The sequence below is a fragment of the Protopterus annectens genome, chromosome 5.part1 (genome assembly GCF_019279795.1).
Source record: "Protopterus annectens isolate FY-2018-M chromosome 5.part1, PAN1.0, whole genome shotgun sequence".
NCBI lineage: Eukaryota > Metazoa > Chordata > Ceratodontiformes > Protopteridae > Protopterus > Protopterus annectens.
The window spans coordinates 336,585,083-336,608,346 of record NC_056736.1 but is presented as its reverse complement, the minus strand read 5'-3'; the positions used below and the strand labels follow the sequence as shown (position 1 = coordinate 336,608,346).

At 45.1% G+C, this 23,264-nt stretch overlaps 1 protein-coding gene across 1 annotated transcript in view; it reads right to left on the bottom strand.

The window, feature by feature from the left end:
- The window catches only part of NUMA1 (nuclear mitotic apparatus protein 1), a 3,180,433-nt gene that overhangs the window by 2,570,495 nt on the left and 586,674 nt on the right, over positions 1-23,264 (bottom strand). The window contains exon 6 of the mRNA XM_044072777.1: positions 13,654-13,767. Coding sequence (XP_043928712.1) covers positions 13,654-13,767 — 114 coding nt within the window. The remainder of the gene's footprint in view (positions 1-13,653; positions 13,768-23,264) is intronic.

Genomic DNA, 23,264 nt, shown 5'->3' with positions numbered 1-23,264 from the left:
GCTCTGCTCGCTCCTTCGGCTGCAAACGAAATGAGCCTCATGGATGAGTTGGATAGGGAGGACAGGGTAGCCAACTGGGAGTTAACAGTCTGGGCTAACTGCTCAGGTAAGTTACCGGAGAGGGTATCCGAAAGCTCCTTGACCAGATCCCTCTGCAGTCTCGTAAAATGCGTCAAGTACTTCAGAGACCTTAATCTAAAGGTTGCTGAAGCAAGGGTGCGCTTCCCATATCTATCCATGCTCCTAGACTCCTTATTAGGAGGATGGACGGACGTTGAAGCCTCTGCCACACCTTGTTGGGTGGCAGATGCCACCACCAAGGCATCTATAGCCACACCTTTGGAAAGAAAGTCATTATCCGGGGGGTGCCGACAGGAATTTATTGGGGCGAGCTGGCACCGGTTCAACAGAGTCCGGGTGTTCCCACGCCCTTTGAGAGATCAAATCCAGGAGCTTATCGAAGGGCGGAGACACCCAGGAGGCGGAGGGCTGAGCCCCGAAGGCCTTGAGGAACACAGACTCCTCAGCAGAAGGGAGTTTGGACTGCCAGTCTCCTCATTGCTTAAGGATTTCCAAGATGTCCGCAAAGGATACATCTTCCGAGGACGACTTGGGGGACCCTTCCGCATCATCGAGGTCTGTATCAGAGGTGAGAGACTCATCAGGGGAGTCAACGTGCTTCCTCTTGCACCGTCTTCCTCGGGGGTACTTCCGAAGACGTTTCGGAGGGACCTCCAGGAAGAAGGGAACCCCCAATGGGGGTAACCTCAAGCCCCAGGGATCCGCTGTCATGAGACAGGGGGATTGCAAAGGAACCAGTCTCCGTGCCAAGGGAAGGTGGTGGTGAGATGGTAGAAGTGACCAGAGAGGATTTGGCCAAGGCACTCCTCATGGCCTTGAAGGCGGGACCCCCAGCATCCTGGGAAGTTTCAACCCCCAAGGCCACAACAGCAGTCGGAACTCCCGCCGCCGACACGCCGAGAGGGAGGCTCGGAACCGAAAAGATCGGTCCTGAAGTGCCCCCTCCCCCCGGGCCGACAGAGGAGGTCCGCGTACCGAACACAGACCCGAAGGGCGGGGTTGGAATTAGGGTCGGAAACGACCAGACAACCTCCACCGGCTCCACCAACACTGACTCCAACGGCGCCAAAGCTGTTGGAGGAGGAACCGAGATGGCAGGGTGGGAAACCGGCTCCGGAGCCGACTGGGCTGGAGCAGAGATCAACTTTTGAAAGACCGGAAACTGAAAAAGCCTTTGAAGCACCCTGTCTACATCCGAATCGGACATCCTCGACGACCGAGAAGAGACCGACCGGGTCCGAGTCGACTTCTCCGCCGGCTCCGAATGGTTTCGAGAAGTATCGGCACCGAGGGAGATTCCAGCACCACTGCAATTTCCCTCGGAGCCGATGTGGACTTCGGCACCGAAGGGGAAGAGTCTGAGCGGGCAACCTTCATCGGCTCCGAAGGCAGTGGAGCAGATGGAGATGACTCGCCTCTCGATGCCCGAGCTCTCGGCTCCGAAGCCAGAGGAGTCGAGGCTGGAGACAGAGGCAGACCGTTCCGCCCTCGGCTCCGAAGTCCGTGGAGCCGACGGAGAAGCCTGCCTTGACTTTTTTGCTGCCGGATCCGACATGCTGGTCAGAGCCGTAGATTTTTTTCTTCCTCGACGGGGAAGAAGATAGGGCTTCCTCAAAGGAAGGGGTAACAAGCCCTTTCAAAATCAACTTATTTTTCCTCTCTTGGAGCACGCGAGAGGAAAAAGCGTGGCAAACGCTACAGGATTCCTGGAGGTGCTTCAGCCCCAAACAGTATACACATAGAATGATCGTCCATAATGGACATTTTTTTAAATCCTGATGGCCTATGTTCCTTCGACATGGCTATCTACTTCAACACTTACTTCAAATTGAAAAATAACACGTAGACTAGGGCAAGGTCCCTCTAAGTTAAACGGGATCGCTTACCAGCAAGAAAAAATACAATTTACCACAAAAAAATTTTAAACTACACAATCACACAATGAGTAGCTGTTAAACAGCTCTAAAGCACGTGGGCTAGGCAAGGCCCCTCTAACTTAAACGGGATCCTTTACCGAAGAAAATACAATTTTACCACAAAATTTTAAAATAGTCACACAACAATAAGTAGCTGTTAAAACAGCTTTTGGGTAAGTTTAGCGAAAATTCTGACAGAAAAATAATCACCAAGAGGCACTTAGTTCAGCCAAGTCCGAGACCACATCTATGCTGTAGAAGCGGCAAACGAGATCTGGGGAAGCAGTAGTGGTGCATCTTGGGATACGAGGCAACTCAGCCAATAAGAGACTTCGTTCTATTGTATAGCGTGCAGAGTCAGAGCCGAGGATCGGCTCCGAACCCATCTGTAGAGAATGTAGGAGAGATAGGATCACATTACATCCTGGCCTGCAACAGTGAATACACTAAAATCTACATTTATGGTAGGTACACAACTGTACAATGTTCGTGTTTCACTGTTGCAATCATTACACTTGGGTTGAATCCCAAAGCTGAGGTAGGGCGGCTGGGTCTAAATAGGATTAGGAGTGGCTATGAGGCCCTGCAGAACTGCAGTGGAAAAGCCTGCTCTGGATTTACAGTAAAGAGATAAGTGATAATGCTTGGTAAAAGTGTGCACTGAACTCCAAGTTGCAGCCTCCAAAATTTCCTTGGTTGGTACTCCTCTGAGAAAGGCTGCTTAAGTGGCTGCTGCCCTGGTAGAATGTGACCTAATTTTTAGGCACTGACTTGCCATGCTGTGCATAGCAGAAACAAATACAGTGTCCTATCCATTTTGAAATAGTCTGCTTTGAGAAAACCTTTCGTTGTGATCCTGCAGCATATGCTACAAACAGTTGCTAAGTTTTTCTGAAAGCTTTTGTTTTGTCCAAGTAGAAGCATAGCTGCCTGTGTATGTCCAAAGCGTGCAGAAGTCTCTCCCGTTTATTCTGGGGATTTGGATAAAAAGTTGGCAAATGAATGGTTTGCCAAAGAGCCACACTGGATAATACCTTTGGCATAAATGTTGGGTTTGTCTTAGAGAAACCCTGTCCGGACGAAAAATGATAAAAGGTTCCACTGCCATTAATGCCTGTAACTCAAACTCTTATTGCTGAAGTTATTGGTAGGAGCAGAGCAGTTTTCCATAAGAATTCTATATCAGCTGTATTGGCTGGCTCAAATGGAGGCAGTGTGAGCTTTTCCAAGACAAAGTTGAGGACCCATGTAAACTGGTATCTGTCCTCTCCTTGGGGAGGGTCTTACGTTTTTTGCCCCTCTGAGGTACTATCTTAGCAGTGGATGAGAGAAAATTGGAGGTTCCATATTGTAATGAGCTGAAATGGCAGAGGCATGCATCTTAATTGATGAGAAGGTTAGGCCTTTGTCCAGCATCAGTTAGGTATTGTAAAATCTGAGGAATATTTGGAACAAGTGGCTCAAGTCCTTGTACCTGGTTCCAAGCACAGAATCTATTCCATTTTTCTGCATAAGATTTCCAGGTGCTGGCCTCCTGGCTTCCAAAATGACATCCATAACAGCTTTAGAGGAAGGTGCGTTTTGAGTGGCTATATCTGCCATGCAGCCAAATTTAAGGTTCTGAGTTGGCGGTGCAGGATGAGATTGTTTTGTTGAGTCAGAAGATGAGGAATTTGAGGTAAGGTCCAGGCTGGGCCTTGAGACAAGCTCTTTAGGATTGGGTACCAGTGCTGGCGTGGCCAGTCTAGGGCAATCAATCATTTTTGGCTTCTCTTGTCTGACTTTTAGGAGCACCTTGGGAAGGAGAGGCAGTGGTGGAAAGGCAAACTGTTAGGGTTTTCCAGCTGAATGAGAGAGCATCCACTTTCCAGGCGTGTGAGTGATAAGTCCTTGTGCAGAATTTCTGTAGTAGGCAGTTGAGGGGAGGCAAAAATCTATTTGGGCATACCCATTTCCTTATGCTGAAGACCTGTGGATTTAGTTCCCATTCATGAGGGTCCATGATGTTTCTGCTTAGTTCGTCTGCCAGAGTATTTTTCTTTCCTGGCAAGAATTGTGCCTGTAGATGTACTTGGTAGGTCAGTGCTGTGTTCCACAGTCAGATTGCCTGCAGAAGGGGTAGGAATGTGTGCCCCCTTGCTTGTTTTTGTACCACATAACCGTATTGTCCGTCATTAGTAGTAGTTGTCCTGGATGTAGTACATACTTGAAGGCTGTCAGGGCATTCTGTACAGCTAGCATCTCTTTTTGATTGATGTGAAGATGCATTTGGTCCGCAGGCCATGTGCCCTGAATACATTTTCCAGTCGTGTGCCCCCCAGGCATAATCCGATGCATCTGTTGCTAGTGTCTGCCTGGCTGTGGGTAAAGTGAAAGGCTGTCCCTTGTTGTGGTGACAGGCCAGTGCCCATCGAAACTCCTGCTGCAGGCAGGGAATAAGTTAGTTCCCAGGCTGTGGCAATGTCGAGTCCAAACACTTTTTAGATAACATTGTAGCTTCCTCATATGCAGTCTTGCATATGGAATTAGCAGGATGCCATGAAGCCCAAAGCCTGCAGAATTTTTCTTGCAGGGAGCTAGGTCTTTGTTGCCATCATTTGAAAGTATTGAGTCAGTTGCCTTTGCTCGTCTGGCATGAGATAAGCCATCTGGGCAGTTGTATTTAAGCTTGCACCCACCAGGAATATTATCTCTTGAGAGGGAACTAGTTTTGATTTCTTTTCGATTACTATGTACCCAAGGCAAACTAGTAATCTTATTACAAACGCCAGATGCTTTAGTAGAATGTCCTTGCTCTCTGCGTGAATAAGGCAGTCGCCCAAGCAAGGATATATTTGAATTCCTTTTTGTCTGCAAAATTCAATTACTGGTGCCAGACATTTTGTGAAGACCCTGGGCGCAGTAGATAAGCCAAAGGGTAGTGCAGAGAATTGATAATGCATTGAGCCAGCTATGAATCCGAGTTATCTTCTGCAAGATTGTCTGACTGGGACATGCAGGTATGCCTCTGAGGTCCAAAGCAACTAGCCAAACCTTCTTGCCTAGCATGGATAGAAGTTGCTGCAGTGTCAACATTTTGAATTTTGGAACATCCAGGAAAGTATTTAGAATTGACAGGTCCAGTATTGGTCTCCAGGCTTTGTCTTTTCTGGGTACCAAGAAAAGTCTTGAGTAAAACCCTTGCCCCTGTTCTTGCTGTGGTACTTTTTGAATAGCTCTCATGTCCATGAGAGCAGAAATGTGTTTTTGTGCCTCTGCCCATTGATTTTGTGGCAGGTCTGGCATACCTTTTGGTCTCGGTAGGGTGTGAAAGTGGAACCTGTAACCCTGAGAAAAGTACAGTTTTGTACCTACCATAAATGTAGATGTTCGAGGATCCACATTGCTGCAGTCCTAACTATTGGGTAGTCCGCTGTCCAGTCGGCCCGAATACCAAAGTATATGGCTGACGTCGGTCAGGGCGCATTAGACTGACGTCAGTACGTCAGGGTACTAATGCGCATGACCGACGTCATATCTTCAGTCTTTTCTTGCCCCAGATGTCAGAAGACCCTGAAAAGATAAGGCCAAAACCAAAAAACTCCAAACATACCTGCACCAAAAATATGTACAATATATACAAAAATTTACCAGAATATAACCTCACCTACACAACCACCCCTAAACACAGAGGGGAAGGAGGGAGGGTAAATTGGACTGCAGCAATGTGGATCCTCGAACATCTACATTTATGGTAGGTACAAAACTGTACTATGTTCTTCATTCCACATTGCTGCAGTCCTAACTATTGGGTAGAATCCCAAAGCAGAGGTAAGGGAGGCTGGCAAATCATAAGGAAGCAGGAACTGACAACATGCCTTGCAAAATAGCTGTGGCAAAACCAGCCCTAGACTTAGAGTAGAGAGGAAGGTGATAATGCTTAGAGAAAGTATGCACTGAACTCCAAGTAGCTGCCTCCAAAATATCCTTAGTTGACACCCCCCTTAGAAATGCTGTTGAAGTGGCAGTAGCCCTAGTGGAATGAGGCCTAATCCCAGCTGGAATCTCCTTGCCATGATGGGAATAACAAAATGCAATGCAAGACCCAATCCACCTAGAAATAGTTTGTTTTGACACAGGCTTGCCCTGCGAACTCAAAGCAAAAGAAACAAACAACTGCTGAGACTGCCTAAAATCCTTAGTCCTGCTCAAATAATAACGCAATTGCCTGTGTACATCTAAAGTGTGCAAAATCTTTTCCCCTTTATTTTGGGGATCTGCATAAAAAGTAGGCAAATGAATAGTTTGGTTTAAAGCCACACTAGAAACCACCTTAGGCATAAATGAAGGATTAGTACGTAAAGATACCCTATCCTTATGAAAAATCAAAAAAGGCTCTACCGCCATAAGGGCCTGCAACTCAGAAACCCTTCTTGCAGAAGTAATGGCCAACAAAAAGCAGTCTTCCATGACAAGTATTTCAATTCAGCAGTAGCCGAGGCTCAAAAGGTTGTAGAGTAAGTTTCTCCAACACAAAATTGAGATCCCAAGCAGGAGTAGGAGCTCTACGTGGGGTCTTGTATTCTTTGCCCTCTAAGAAATTGCTTGAACAAAGGATGCGAAAACAATGGTGGGTCACAATCATAGTGAGCTGAAATTGCTGCAGCATGAATCTTAATGGAAGAGAAAGACAAACCTTTGTCCAATAACTCAGTAAGATATTGAAGAGCCACACTCAAATTAGGCTCAGAAATCTCCAAATTGTTTGCTGCACTCCAAAATAAAAATCTTTCCCATTTTTCTGCGTACACTTTCCTTGTACTAGGTCTTCTGGCTTCCATAATCACATTTAAAACTTGTTGAGGAAGTTGAGACCTGCTGTCTTTCAAAACAGAATATGCCAGGCTGTTAGATGAAGAGAGTGAAGCTTGACATTGAGCAGGTGACCGTCCCTCTGAGACAACAGGTGTGGAATCAAGGGTAAAGGCCATGGAGGCTTCCTTACCAGACTCCTCAGTAATGGGTACCAGTGCTGCCGAGGCCAATCTGGAGCTATTAAAATCATCCTTGGCTTGTCTTGTCTGACCTTTACAAGCACCTTTGGGAGAAGAGGCAGAGGTGGAAAAGCATACACATGAAGATTTTTCCAACTGAAAGCAAGAGCATCCACTTTCCAAGCTGTGTGATGAAACCTCTTTGTGCAAAACTTTGGCAGCTGGTGGTTTAGTGGAGAAGCGAACAGATCTATGTCTGGAGTTCCCCATGACACTGTCAATTTTTGAAATACATGAAGATCCAGTTTCCACTGTGGGGATCCATGATTTGTCTGCTTAACACATCTGCTAAGGAGTTCTGTGCTCCGGCAGAAACCTTGCCTGAAGAGTTAGTTGCAAGCTGAGCGCAGTCTCCCATAAAATCATTGCTTGCCTGCACAATGGGTAAGAATGTGTTCCCCTTGTTTGTTGATGTACCACATGACAGTTGTGTTGTCTGTTAGAATCAACACCTGCCCTGGAAGAAGTAATTCCTTGAAAGCCATTAATGCAAACTGGACTGCTAACATCTCTTTCATGTTGATATGTAGATGCTGTAGTCTGGCAGGCCACTTGTCTTGTATCCACTTTCCATTTAGATGAGCTCCCCAAGCAATATCTGAGGCATCTGTCGTTAGAATCTGACTCGCCTCTGGCCGGGTCACAGAGAGTCCCTTGTTTAGGTGACATTCCTGAGCCCACCACAAAAATTCCTTTTGAATGCAAGGTATTATTTGAATGACAGTGTCCAAATCCTGGCAGTGCTGTGTCCATACATTTTTGAGATACCATTGCAGCTTCCTCATATGCAGTTTGGCATTGGGAAGCACCAGAATACAAGATGCCATGAACCCTAAGGCTTGAAGGACTGTCCTTGCAGTCAGCCCGGACTGAAGAGATAGTTGATGGAAGTAACTGGAAAGATTCTTTTGTTTGTCCGGGGTTAAAAGGCCATCTGGGCTGCTGTATTCAGTCTCACACCCAGAAAGCACATGTCTTGAGAGGGTACTAGACTGGACTTTATTTCGTTCACAGAATACCCTAGGCATCTTAGTACTGCTATGACATATTCCAAATGCTGTAGAAGGTCTTCCTTTTCTTGAGCCAGAATCAGGCAGTCGTCCAAGTAAGGATAGATTTGAATTCCTTTTAGCCTGAAGTAAGCTATCACTGGAGCCAGAACCTTTGTGAATACTCTGGGCGCAGTAGATAAGCCAAAGGGCAATGCAGAGAACTGATAATGAGAATTTCCAGCTCGAAAACGCAGATACTTCCTGCAACTTAGTCTTATAGGCACATGAAGGTAAGCTTCCTTGAGATCTAAAAGTTACCATCCAGTGATCTTTGCCCAGCAGAGGTAAAATCTGTTGTAAAGTCAACATTTTGAACTTGGGAATGTCCAGATAAGTGTTGAGGATAGATAAATCCAAAATTGGTCTCCACGTGTTCCCCTTCTTCGGTACTAGGAACAGGCGAGAATAAAATCCTAGGCCCCTTTCTGGCACAGGAACTGGCTGAATGGCCCCTATTTGGAGCAACAGAGAAATTTGTTTGTGAGCCTCTGTTCTTTGTAGAGGAGGAATGTCTGGCATGCCTTTGAAAGGAGGCAAGGTATGGAAATAAAACCTGTAACCGTGGTGAATGATATCCAGAACCCATCTGTCTTGGGTAATTAAATCCCAATTTTCTTTGAAAAGAGACAGCCTTCCTCCCAAAGGTGCTGCCAGGCGAGAATGAACTGGCAGCTGAAAAGGCAGGTCATTGGGTCTGCTTACGAAAGGACTGACCCCTGCCCTCACCAGAAGTCTGAGCAGGGGAACTCCCTGTCCTGGGCCTAAAAGAACCTTGAGCTCTGCCCCTACCACGTCTAGACCTACCCCTAGACTGGGAATCATAAGCAGGATAAGTCCATCCCTTAGTAGGCCAATTTCTACTAAACTGGAGGCTGCACCTGCAAAAAATCCTTAACAGTTTGCATAGACTTAGCCTTGTCCTCCATTTTCTTTAAAACTGCTTCCACAGGCGAACCAAACACATCAGACTGTAAAGGAGCATCCAAAATCCTTGTTTTAACATGCTCAGCTAAATTCTGATCTCTCAACCAGGCGTGCCTACGAAGAACAGAACCAGTGGCAGCCACCCTCGAGGAGGCCTGCACAGCATCAAAACCACACTGCAAGGAATGTTTACCCACCTGTTCAGACACATGAACTAAATCCTGCAACTCTTTACACTCAATACCTTCCGCCAGAGCATCCACCTTAGATTTCAATTGTGAAAGGAGATAATTCTGATATTTTAACATGTGAAACTGACAATTCAACGCCCTCATGGCTAAAGTGGAAGAAGTATACACTTTCTTTCCCCATCTATCCAAAGCCCTTGCCTCTATCAGGAGGGACAGGATTTTTAACAACAGAGGCCTTCACACCTTTAGGCCCCTGAGAGACAGTTTCCGGGTCTGCCCTAGGACTCTTAAAAAGATACTTATGAGCTTCAGGCACCCTATAGTACCTATCCGGTTTAACTGGGGCAGGAGGCAAAGAATCAGGATTCAGGGAAGCCTCTGCAAAAACATCTTCCACCACATTCAGAACAGGAGGTATAGCTAAAGGCCTATGCTGGGGTAAAAACAAGAATTCTGTAAGCCTCTTCCTGGAATCAGAGAAATCTTGACCTTCCCATTTAAAATGCTCCCTCATGGAATGCAGAGTCTCTGAAAATGAAAAATCCTCAGGAGGAGAAGCTGAAGGAGTAGAATCATCCACATCAGAATCAGAATAAGGAGGATACTCCTGCAAGTCTTCAGCCGAAGACTCAGAAGCCTCCGAACATTGCTCAAAACTCTCAAACTCAGGTTCCACCCTAGGCCTCTTATCAGGAGGGGGCATAGAACCTCTAATCATAGTAATCAAATCCTCTGCCATTTTAAGCATATGTTTCTTAGGCAAAGACCCTGAAGCTCTAGGAGAAACCCCCACTGAAGCTAAACTTGGCCTGCCTCTCAAAGAAGCCTTGGAAACAGAAGGGGAGGCTCTAACCACCTTAGGAAGAGAGGGAAGAACAGCAACCTGAGAAGCCCCCTCAGCCTGGCCTACTTCCTGAGAGGATACATCCTGTAACAGTAAAGTCTCTCCTGAGACTCCAAAGAAACTCCTGGCAGAACCTCCGGCTCCACTGAGCCTTCTAAAGAACCGACATCTGGGACTGTCGGTTCTTCCACTCTAGGCTTTGCTGCTTTGTCCTTGCGCTTTTGGCGAAGCGCGCCGGAGCATCCGGCGGCATTTTATAATTACAACGCTTCCCAAAACTAACCTGGCACAGTCTAACCTTCTCTTAATAGTGCGTTTGTTAAATCTAGCACAAGAGCGGCATCCAACAACGTCGTGCTCAGGCCCTAAACAAGGTATACACAAAGTATGGTAATCCCTATGAGGTATCTGTTTCCCACAAGAAATACAGTTATTCACTTTTTCTGACATCCGGTTAAATACTGAGGCAAGAAAAAACAAAATATTCTAACGGGTACTTAGCCAACTTTGATTCAGTCTGAAACTCTGACTTCAGAAACTTTCAGAACGCCAACCTGCACTCGCAAAATTGCTTCTGCATCGGACCATGCGGCAAAAAAGACTGAAGATATGACGTCGGTCATGCGCATTAGTACCCTGACGTACTGACGTCAGTCTAATGCGCCCTGACCGACGTCAGCCATATACTTTGGTATTCGGGCCGACTGGACAGCGGACTACCCAATAGTTAGGACTGCAGCAATGTGGAATGAAGAACATCAATATTCAGTACCCATTTGTCTTGGGTGAAGTACCCATTTGTCTTGGGTGATCATGTGCCAATTTTGTGAAAAAAGTGCTAGTTTTCCCCCTAAGGGTGCAGCCAAAAGTTAAGTGCTTGGCATTTGTAGAGGGAAGTCATTGGGACGGTTTCCTATAAGGTTGTGATTTATCTTCTCTGCCTTTAGGGGCTGAAGCACCCCATTGTTTAGGTCTGTATGAGCCTTGGGGCTGAGATCTGCCTTTTGGGTGTCTGTATCTGCCTCTGAGGCCTGTCTCAAAGGACCAATTTTTAGAAGGCCAGTTCCTGCTAAATCTAGGTGGCTGAACCTGTAAGAAATCCTTTACTGTCTGCATTGATTTTGCTTAATCCTCCATTTTCTTTAACACCTCTTCTGCCTTAACACCAAAGTATGCTGTAACGGAGCATCCAATAATTTTGCTTTAACATGATCAGGTAAACTTTGTTCTTTTAACCAAGCATGCCTTCGAATGACAGAACCTGTAACTAAACTTTGCAAAAAGTCTCTAATGAATCAAAACCACATTGCAGAGTATGCTTACCCACTTGTTCAGCTACATGCAATAAATCCTGCATTTCCTTAATGTCAGGACATTCTGAGCTTGTAAGCATTTTCTGTTTTAGCAAAGTATTGCCGATATTTAAGCATGTGAAACTGGCAGTTTAAAGCCCTTACAGCTAAAGTAGTGTAAGTGTAAACTTTTTTAACCCCATCTATCCAGTGCTCTAGAATCCCTATCAGAGGGAACAGGGTTTTTTTGCAGTGGAAGCTTTGAACCCTTTGGGACCCTGAGAAATAGTTTCTGGGTCAGCAGCAGGGTTTTTACAAAGAAATTTATGAGAGTCTGGGACCCTGTAGTACCTATCTGGCTTGACTGGTGCAGGGGGTAAAGAAACAAGACAAACTGGATTCAGATAGCAGGGGGCCTGTGCTGAGGAAGTAAAAAAGTCCAAGAGCCTTTTCTTGGATTCTGAATAATCCTGGCTATCCCAATGGAAATGCTCCTTCATGGTGTGCAACGTTTCCCCAAAAGAGTAATCCTCAGGAGGAGAGGCTAATGGGATTGATTCTTCAGCACAAGAGTCCTCATAGGAAGGAAGAGAATATCCCTGTTCTGAAGAGGAATCAGAGGAGAGAGAGACCTGGTCAGAGGAGTCAGTCAGTGTCTTGCCTAGGCCTTTTATCAGGAGGAGGATGGGAACCCCTGATCAAAGTAATTCGGTTCTCGGCCATTTAAAGCATCTGTTTCTTTGGCATGGATAACTGTCCAGGAGAATGCTGTACTTGTTTCTTTGTCTTTACTGGTGTTTTAGACTTTGCCTTGGCTGCTGTTGTGGACTTGACAGTAAGCTGTGCATGTATGAAAACACCATCAAAAGCCGATGCCTGCTCAGTGGCTCCGGACCCATCTGAGGGAATAGTTTCTGTAGGCCCAAATACCTTGAGTTTCCAGAGGCCTAGTCTCCACGTGGGAGTCTGAGGCGGCCTGTAGCTCTGAGGTAGCGGGTGTCAGTGGCTGCAAAAGCGCCTCACTGAGAACAGGCGAATGGAAGAGAAGAGACTTCGTCATCGGTTTTGGACCTCGGATGTCTGTCCTTGTCTTTGCGTTCATGAATTCCGGTTGGTTATTCCGACAGCATTATGTAGTTAAACCTTCGGCCAAAGTAATGTAAAGCAAAATCAAACAGACGCTTAGTGCATTGGTTGAATCTAGCACAAAAGAGAATAGCAACGTCGTGGTCAGGGCCTACGCAAGAAATACAGTAAGAGTGAAAATCCTTATGAGGTATTTGCTTCACACAAGAAATACAATTGTTAACTTTTACAGACATCGGTCTGGAGCAAGAAAAAAAGTTTGCCCAACGGGGTACTTAGCTTTATTGGAGACTTCAGTTTTGAAATTCAATTTCGAAAATCTCAGTTGTTGGCCGACTGGCACTTGCAAACTGCTTTTGCTTCAGGCAATGCGCGGCAAGAAAGACTAAAGAAAATGGCGTCTGCTGCATCTTAAATAAACCTGGCGTACTGACGTCAGGGAAGAGGCGACAGTAACCGACGCCGGACCAGGACTTTGGAATTCAGGCCGACTGCGGGTAGCCTGTCAGCAGGATAACCCAAGTGTAATAACTGCAACAGTGAAACAAACATCTGAAGTTAAGCTTTGATCTGTTCCATTAACTTCCTGACCACAGGAGAGATGCATGCCTGATATGGTTGCTTCCGTAGTTTAACATTTGTGGCCCCTGCTCATCCTTAGAGAACAGACAAGGTTCAATACAAAGGGCATACTTTCTCCATCCTCAAGCAAATTAAGCACTCTGCATGTCACCTGCAGAAGTCTGCTTCCAACAATGTCACAGCTGAGCGGTTAGAAACCTATCCCAAGAATAAAATTAAAGGAATGCAGGTTAAACAGAAAACATGAAAATTACTCAAAACTAAAAAAACAAAGAAAAAGGAATACCTTAGAATGTACCTGAAATTTGACTAATAAAAAGTAAATTTATACGCATAGAAACTTTTATGGTCAGTGTAGAAGAGATATTACAGTGATGCATTAAGGGACTATGTGAGGAGTTTAGCAGCCTAAGTTACATGACAAGCATTCTGACTGGTTGAAGCCAAAGTTACTTACTCCTATGAGCCACAGCTCTGCAAAGTCAGATATGAAGACTTAGTATTTTCTACAATTTAATTCAACAAGCTGATTTGCAAAAGGTAACTATTTCCACATTTCATTAAGGAACCTGATGAATACTTGCAATATGAAATTAAGCTGGCAACTGACCACTTTCAGCCATATCAAATAGATAAAGTGTGCATTATTTACCGCATCTAAAATGAATGAAGGACTGCCAAATCTTACCTGTGTGTTATAGTCTAAAGCCTCACAATCCACTGAATGGTTTTTAAGTGTGGAACAGTAAAACAGAAGAACAGTCACCTTTAAAGACAAAAAATAAAAACTGTAAAACTACTCTGATCACTTCTCTCATCAAGCAATACTGCAATACATTACAGGTTAGTATTAAAAGTATTTGTCAGATGCTATGTTGTTCTAACAACGGAAAAACCAGACCATTAACTTTTTAATGCAACACTTCCAAAAACACAACAGCATGTGTCATCAAGACAAGTACTTGTACTTCTTGTTTGTCTCGCATGGTTTATGTGCAGAGAGTAGCGATAAATATGTTGGCATAAAACTCCTATACTAGAACTGCATCTCAGAGAAAACAGCAATAAGTGGGATTTTTTTTTTTTAAACTTTTGTCCATTTCCCTTAGGCATATTCTTAATATTTCCACTCATAGGGCTGGCACAGAGGGTCCATAAAGAACCAGCCACTAGAGATGAATGTAACCCTCCAAAAGCCTCACATTCGCATCAATGACCTTTGCACTGTCAGTTCCATATAGAGTACTTGTGTAGATATCCTTCAGTGCCATCATCCCAATGACCAGATGATCTCATACCTTTAACACAGATGAGCTACCAGGTTAATTCCCCCCACACTTCTAATTTAGTTAACGTATCACACAAATATGACACTGCAAAGTGTCACAGTAGTTTTATCACTTCCTCTAGATTCTCTCTGCAATAAAATGGTAAATTAATGCCACTAAAAATGCAACAGAACCACTGTAACAAGTCTGAACAGTAAGCTATAGTTTGTGGGTATACAGTTCAGTATGGGTGTCACACCTGAAAGTGAAAATTGTGGTAGCCAATAAGGAAAAGCAATTAAGCAGCACAGCATAAAGCCTATAACTCTTAAAACAACCATAAAATAGCTTCTATATCCAACAAATTCTCAAGGAGACAGATGCGAGGCACAACGTCAATTCTTTGTACCCTTGCAGCAGATTATTACATTAAGTGTCATGGTAGGATGCTCACTCAGTGGTTAAAGACTTCTACATCACAGCTGCAGTGGTATATTAGTGACAAGACCCCTGCTGAAATGCTGACAGTTCTACAAAATCGGGAGTACATTCTTGACATCTGGCCAAGATAAGTCGGCCTTGCATGCTCTTCTCATCTCTGAGGCTTTTCGATGTGCACTAGAGTTGCCTCAATCACAAAAAACATGGGTCTAACTAGTCTAAAATAATCCTACATAAATCTATACTCTCGCCCCCAGTCATGACCAAAAAGAATCCACAAACAGATTACCTAAACAATAACTTATCTTCATCTTTAACCTCTAGCTAAACACAATAAAATCTCTGGGTTCTCCGCTTCCCATCATAAACATGCAATACCTGTAAACAATCCTGTTTTCTAAACAAACACGCAGCCTAATCTGCTTACTCCGACTTGCCTACACTGCACTTTAAGGCAAACGTCTTGGATGGAAAAGGGTCCTAAAGTAAATCAAGTTAAGGACAGAGGAAGGCAGAAAGGGAGTAGGTATGCAGGAAATTAAGGACTACCCGCCATCCACATCATACATTATGGTTAAGTACATATCTTACAAAGTAAATGGTTCTTAACCACCTTAAGGACACATTTGTCCAGCTCATGCTTCTGAGGGTGGTCTTTAGAGAACAGTACACCATCCTTTGCCAGCCCTACTACAAAATGCCATTATGGCCCTAAACAAACCTTGTGAAATAAAACAAATCCTTTTCTTTGGACATCTGAGGGAAAAACAATTTTAGCTTCCTGTATAATTTCCCTAAGTGAAGTCCACTTAGACTAAACTCAAAGGCTCCAACCTTAACCTTCAATGAGACCCCAGAAATTCCTCTCAGAGGATCTCTAGAAAGCCCTGGGAAATTAAAGCAGGGTCACACCTCACCATCAGTAACTTCAGTTCTTTTAGACATATGAAACTTATAAGCAATACCAGCCTCAGGCAGGGATGTGGAAGCAAGAGTCTGAGTAGATGCTGGATGTAATGTGGATCCCAAAACCTCTGCGTGCATGTCAGAGTCCAACAGTCATATGTCTAAGCATCAAACTTTCTGCCAAACAGGCAGGACATTAAGAGTAGAAGGGTCAGTAATCTTGTTTATACAAAGCACTTAGAGAGTTTCCATACAGAAACAAAGAAAAATCATGTTCTTAAGGTCTCTGGAAAAAATGAATGATAGATCATACAATTTCTATAGTTGTGCTCAGCACCTAAGCAAAAACGGCAATGAAAGTGGTGATACTTGTAGGGAATCTGCCTACTTGAATTGCACTTTCCTCTCACAGCAGACGTCTACACAGAGCAACAGGAATGTAACAGAGAAAAAAAGAGAAGGTTCCCTAATATGAAATAAATTCTCCTCACCACTAAAGACACCACGGGTAGACAAATGAAAAAAGAAAAAAGACCTTGGGTATCGACCACAGCTTCAGGATTCAGACTGTTAAAACACAATTTATTAATCGCTTAAAAAGTGAAGCTGACAGGATGTAAACTTCACTAGAATATGGCGAACTGAAAAAAGTTAAGTATCCAAGCAGTTGTCATCCACAGCTTCAAACTTCAGGCTGATAAAACTCAATTTATTGAAAACTTAAAAAGTGAAGTTGACAAAATGCAAGCTTCACTGAGATGCTGAAATAATTAGCCTAGTAATTAACATCCACAACTTCAGGGTTCAAGTTGTTAAAGCACAGTTAATAGATGCTTTGTAAGCAAAGCTGACAAAAACATATACTTCACTGGAGTGTAAAAAGCTGATTAAATTGTCAAAACGATAAGCACTTTCGGCAGATGCCTTCTTCAGATCGTATAAAACTATGGATAGCTCTTCCTGTTCATAAAGGAAACACAATCAAGAGCTGGTAGCCAATTGTCTTTGGTGTTCTTAAAGGCACAAGACAAAAATAAATGTCCAAAGTGGAGATTTGTCTCCTATAATGTGGTTCAATGTTAAAAATGCTAGAATCATGTATTGTTTGGTAGGTTTCTTCTAGATTTTAGAACAGGTCTGAGGTGTACAATTGTATTAAGACCTGGGGGTCGATTGGCTCAAATTGAGCCAAAAGATCTCTCTCAATTCTGTCCTGTTATGGACATCTCCTTCCCTGATGTTTTGGGTGACCACTTCCACTGCTTTGAACAAGAAATTATGCGTAGGATGGACCAATACGTGTGCTAAGGCATTATGTGGAACTTTCTGATCAATGTCTCTGACATGTCGTAGAATACGATCCTTTAATCGTTGGTCAGTTTTACCAAGATAGAAAGCTTGGCACTTGCGACAGGTAGCCAAACAGATAATATGGCTAGTAGTACAATCAGCATAAACATCGAAATGAAAGTTACGTCCAGATACTGGGTGGAGAAAAGTATTACTAGTATCTAAATAAGAACAAGCTTAGCATCTGCACCATTTAAAAGTACCTTTGCGGTCTGATAGTGGACCACCACGTTTAAAGCCATCTTTATGGCATAATAATCTCTTGATATTCTTTTTATTCTTAGAGAAACCTGGGTCTCTCTCCAACTATGCTCTTTATTTTATCATCCGCTGTCAGAAATCGGCCACAATTTCCTGATCACTTCACAGACCTGTTGAATGTCTGAACTGTAAGTGAGCACACATCTAAGTTGCTGAGGTGTTGTGTCAGACCGTCTTCGAGAAGACTGCTCAGACCACTCTGAGTAATAAGGTTGACCTCTGCTTTCTATAGGTTTGCAACTGTGAAACTGGTGGAAAATTATTTTCCTGGTAAGCCCTATCCTTCAAATAACTACGTAGATTGGATTGCTCTTCCAAGAATTCCTCATCAGTACATAGTCCTAAAACACTTAAGAACTGGTCGTCAAAGATGTCATCAAAAATATGGTTTTGGATGCATGCTCTGCCTGTGTAAGAAATAATTTTGCCAGGTCACTTTCCTATGTACCCCATTAGAAAGACCTTGAGTTGGATGTAAACTTATCTTGACATCCAAGAAATCTATGACTGAGGATGAGGAGGAGTTTCATTTTGAACTCAAGGAAGTCAGTGCTGCTGTTAATGAAGCTGACAAAAAGATTAAATTGGTCAATACCTCCTTTCCATAAACAAAAATCATCCACAAATCGTCCATAGTAGACAAGTTCATTCTTCCAGATATTTCCATCACTGAAGATGGTTTTAAATTCCCACTCAGCCAAGACCAAATTTGAATAACTGTTGGCACATGGAGTTCCCATGGCCAAACCCCATGTTTGCAAATAAAAGGTATCACCATACATAAAGATGTTATTCTCAAGGACTAATTCCAGCAGAGAACAGAGGTTCTGTTGTTAAATTATGTCTAATCAGAAAATCATGCAAGGCCCTCAAGGTCATACTCATGGGGGATCACAGGGAAGAGACTGGTTATATCCATAGTTACAACTAGAAGGATATCAAAACCATCCAGAGACTTAACAGCGGAGAAAAAGAAGTTATGTCCTTACCATAACGTTCCATGTGGAGTGTTCATCTCGCCTTGGTTATTACACATGGGTTCGGAGCCGATCCTCGGCTCCGTGCCGGCCGACTGCAAGCTCTGCATCGAGAAGAAGCTCGAGGACATCTAATACCCACAATCCCCCTCTGCCTTTACCTCAGATCTAGTTTGCAAGCAAACCAAACAAAGCACGCACACATGCCAACTATATACATAAAAGTACATATATACAAACATACCCAGAGTATGATAGTAACAGTAATACTGCAACAGCAGAAGGAGAATACTCCAGACCAGGCACCAAATCGAACGTTCTTCCTAAGGGTGGGAAGGGTGGGAGTGTAATAACCAAGGCGAGATGAACACTCCACATGGAACGTTATGGTAAGGACATAACTTCTTTATGTGAGAGTGTTCAATCTCGCCTTTGTTCTTACACATGGGTAGCGTCCCTAGCTCCATGATCCTGAGGAACTCAAGGGAGAGCGTTCTTGAGCACAGTGGAACCAAAGGTTGCCCTATCCCTAGAAACCCTGTCCACTTTGTAATGAGAGATAAATGTATGTGGCTTAGCCCAAGTAGCAGCCGCACAAATAGTGTCTAAAGGTAAGCGAGCTGCGTGAGCCAAAGATGTAGACACTGATCTGGTAGAATGTCCTCTGGGTTTTGCTGATAATGTTTGGTCAGAGGATTCATAAACATATGTGATACAGTCAGTTAACCATTTAGAAAGAGTTCGTTTTGTAACTGCAAGACCCTTTCTGCTGTCAGCAAAGGCTACAAATAGTTGATCAGATTTCCTGTGATCTTTTCTCCTATCCAAATAAAATCTGAGTTGTCTATGGACGTCCAGTTTGTGCAACATATACTCCAATCTATTAGAGTGGTTTTTAAAGAAGGTGGGTAATTCAATGGACTGATTAATATTACTAGAAGAACAAACTTTGGGAAGAAAGGATGGATTAGTGCGTAGGGATACTCTGTCGGAATGAAATATTAAATAAGGATGTTTGACCGAAAGGGCCTGAAGCTCAGACACTCGTCTAGCAGATGTAATGGCCACTAGAAATAAAGTTTTCCATGACAAAAATTTCAATGTGCAACTTGAAGCTGGTTCAAAAGGTGGCAACATCAATTTAGAGAGCAACAAGTTTAAATTCCACAGTGATGTCGGACTTCTGAGTGGTGGTGTTATAAGAAAGGAACGTTTTAAACAGGCTTTACAAAGACTGTGAGGCATAATAGGCGCACCAGATTCTTCTACATGATAGTTAGAAACGGCAGCTAACTGCACTCTTAAAGTAGCGGGAAGCTCCTTCATGAAATAATTCAGTCAAGAACTCTAAAACCTTGTTTAATGGAGCTGTAACAGGGGCCAAATGATGTGATTCCGCCCAAATGGCAAAACGTTACCACTTACTGGTGTAAGTCTTTGTAGTGGAAGCTTTATGAGAAGCTACTAAAATATCTTGAACTGCCGATGTAAGGGAACTGACCTGGCTAAAGGAAGCGGAGCAGCCAAGCTGCTAGGTGGAGAGATTCTAGAAGGGTGAGGAACTCCTGGCGAGTGAGTAAGTAGATCTGGCTCTGGGTCCAGCATCCAAGGTCCCCGAATGCGGTGATGCAATAGAAAGGGAACCAAATTTGACGAGGCCAGAACGGGCAATGAGAATAATCGTCCTCTGAAGGTTGTTGGCTTTCTGTAGAAACTTTGCAATCAGGGGAAATGGAGGAAAAGCATATAGGAGACCGGGGCCAATCGTGCACCAGCGCGTCCCTGGGGACTTCCCTGGAGGGTAGTAGGGCAAAGTAGCTCCTGCATTTGGCGTTCATTGGAGACGCATAAACAGATCGCAGGAAGGCTGGCCCCATTTGCGAAAAATCCTTCGCAACTGACTGTTTGAGGGACCACTTTCGTGAGGCAATAGTATTGCCCTGCTCAGCCTGTCGGCTATGGCGTTGGATGACCCGGGATGTGCGTTGCGATCAAGCGACCGTGGACTCTGCCCATTGCCAAATTCTCATGGCCTCTCTGCATAATTGGTAAGACCTGGTTCCCCCTTGCTTGTTTATGTACCAGACTACGGACATGTTGCCTGTCTGAACTGCAATGGTCCCTGGAGGAAGAAGGGGAGCAAAGTGTTGCAACACCAAAAACACTGCCCTCAACTCCAGAACATTGATGTGCAGATTGTACTCCAGATTGGTCCATTCGCCTTGGACTGTCTGTCCCTGAAAGATGCCCCCCACCCTATCAGGGAAGCGCCCGTGGTTATCGTCGCAGAAGGTGCGGGTAGCACAAATGGTCTTCCGCTGGATAGGTTGTAAGTCTGTAACCACCACATTAGGTGCGATTTGCATGTTTTCGTTATCAGTATTTCGTGAGTCAGTGGAAGTTGTTGGAATGACCATTGTGCAAACAGAAGCCATTGTAGCACTCTCATGTGCAGTCTTCCCAATGGTATCGCAATGAGAGAAGCTGCCATGAGACCCAAGACTTTCAGAACAATTTTTGCCGGTGATTTTCTGGACGACAGCAGAAGGGAAATGTTGAATTGAAGTGCTACTATTCTTTCTGTAGGAAGTTTTAGAACTAACTGACGCGTATCTAATTCCGCTTCTTAGGTCCAGAATTGGCCTCCAGTCCCCTGTTTTCTTTGGAACTAAAAAGAACCTTGAGTAAGTTCCGAATCCTATTTGGTCCGCTGGGACTGGTTGGATGACTCTTTTTTCTAGCAGCTTTGAAATTTCTGTAGCTGCTGGCTCTCGCAGATGGGGTGGTACATCTGGGAGTTTTCTTTTTGGAATGGGGGTGGATAGCAATGGGATTTTGTAACCTCTGGTAACAACGCTTTTTACCCAATTGTCTGAAGAAAGGTTTTGCCAGGCCTGAGGGTATAAAGCTAAGCGACCCGACTGCCTCCAGAGTAGGACAGTCGGGCCTCCTCTCAGGAGTGCTGAAAAGGTTTGCCAGGGAGGTTATCCCTGTCACCTTGGTTTCTGCGGACCCCTCTGCCGCCAGGGCGTCTTCCACCTCTGCCCCCCTCTGCCTCTAGAGGGGCATCACCCTGTGTGTTTGGGAAAGATCCTTGGGGTTTTGAAACCACATTTTCCCACGTTGCCCTTTGGGAGTGCGGTCTGGAAGGTGGAAAAGCAGGACTCCGACAGCAGACAGAGTCTTTCCCTCCTGTTCACACTGGGTAAGGGTCTCCTTTACTTTAGGGCCAAAAGTGTGGCTCCGTCAAATGGGGCGTTAGTAAAGGAAGACTTGAAGGCTTCCAAATGAACATAAGCGCATCCAGGATTGCCCTAAGAGCAATCGCTGAAGCCGCTGCCCTACTCGATCCTTCGGCTGCATAGGATATCAGCCTCATGGACGAGTTCACAATGGACATAAGGGTGTTGAGATGCTGTAACTTTCTCTGAGACAGCGGCATCTGTAGCACCCTGGAGGTATCTCCCAACTCTTTGACTAGATCCCTCTGTAAGCGTGTAAAATGAGTCAAGTAGTTCAGGGAGCATGAAAGCAGCTGAACTGAAAATGCTTCCATTATCTGTCCATGGTCCTAGAAACTTTGTTAGGCGGATGGACAGATGAGGAAGACTCCGACATCTCCTTTTCGTGGCCGCTGCCACCATGGCGTCTACTGGAACTCCTTTGGTGAGGTAAGCTTTGTCCTGTGGTGCCGTGATGTACTTATTTGGCTTCCTAGGGACTGGTTCCACCGTGTCAGGAGTCTCACACGCCCTTGAGCAATCAATTCCATTAACTCATCAAAGGCGGAGTGACCCAGGAGGAGGAAGGACGGGCACCAAATGCCTTCAGCAAAACTGACTCATCCTCAGAAGGGGGGAGGGCTTGCCAGTCACACCTCTGTTTTAGGATCTCCAAGATGTCAGAAAGAGACATCCTCTGAAGGTGACTTAGGGGACCCTTCTGACTCATCTAAGTCAGTATCAGATGTCAAGGATTCTTGTGGAGAATCCAAGTGTCTCCTCTTACACAGTCTTTTCCTAGGAACTTCTTCAGTGGGAGCATCCAAGAAGCCTCCGAGGAAGAGGGGGCACCCTCCAGGGGTGGCTGAGACACTGGTGCCCGGCAGCTTGGGCGTGGCCGTGGGTGCAGAGGAGGATAACGGTCCTTTGTGGGAGGAAGCTGTACCTGCTGATGTGGTTGTCTGGGTAGACAACACCTTCCTCATGGTCGAAGGCCCCGGGTCCCGAGTCGAGGTATCTCCCGGTTCGAAGAAATGGGAAGAATCCCGAAACAGGAGCCGAAGGCACCGACCCGAGGCGGAACCGAATCGATCCGTGCGAGGCCCGAGAGGCGTCGGAACGAAACATCGGTCTGACTCGGTCCCGGAACCAGGGCGGATCTTGGCCCCGAGACTCCGGTACGGATCGGATGGAGTCGAGGTGAGCGGTGCCGACGAGAAAAGACGGTTCTGGCACCGAGGGCTCCACAATCATCAGTTCAGCTTCTTCCGGCTCCGAAGACTGGACAGGTCTCGGAGGAGGAACAGGTGGAGATAGTGGCAGGCCTTAAAGTCTCGACATCAACTGAGAGGAGACCGAGATAAGCTTAGATAGGGCCGTATGCTCCATCAGTTTCTGAACCACACAGTCCACATCGGTGTCGGAGAGGGGCCTAGAAGAACGAGTCGAAGGGATCGAAGACGGAGCCGACCTCAGCAGAGTCGGTGGAGGGAGCTCCGTCACCGGTTCCAAGACTCGAGGCTCGGAAACTGCCAACAGTAGAACACTCGGCCCCGAAGTCTGTGGAACCGGTGATCTAACTAGACCCGAAGAGCTCGGAGCCGATGACTTTGGCTCCGACGCCTTTGACCTTCGAAGACTTGGATGCCTGGTCTGAAGCATCCAGAGCCTCCTGGAAAGAGGGTTTCAGCAATCCTCTGTCCATCAGTTTCCTGCGCCTATCTGTCATGACCCTCCCACTAAAGAGTGACAAATAGAGCAGTCCTCTTGTAAGTGGAGAGGGCCAAGACAGTAGACACAGGAACTGTGGTTGTCTGTGACCGACATCTTTTAGCCACA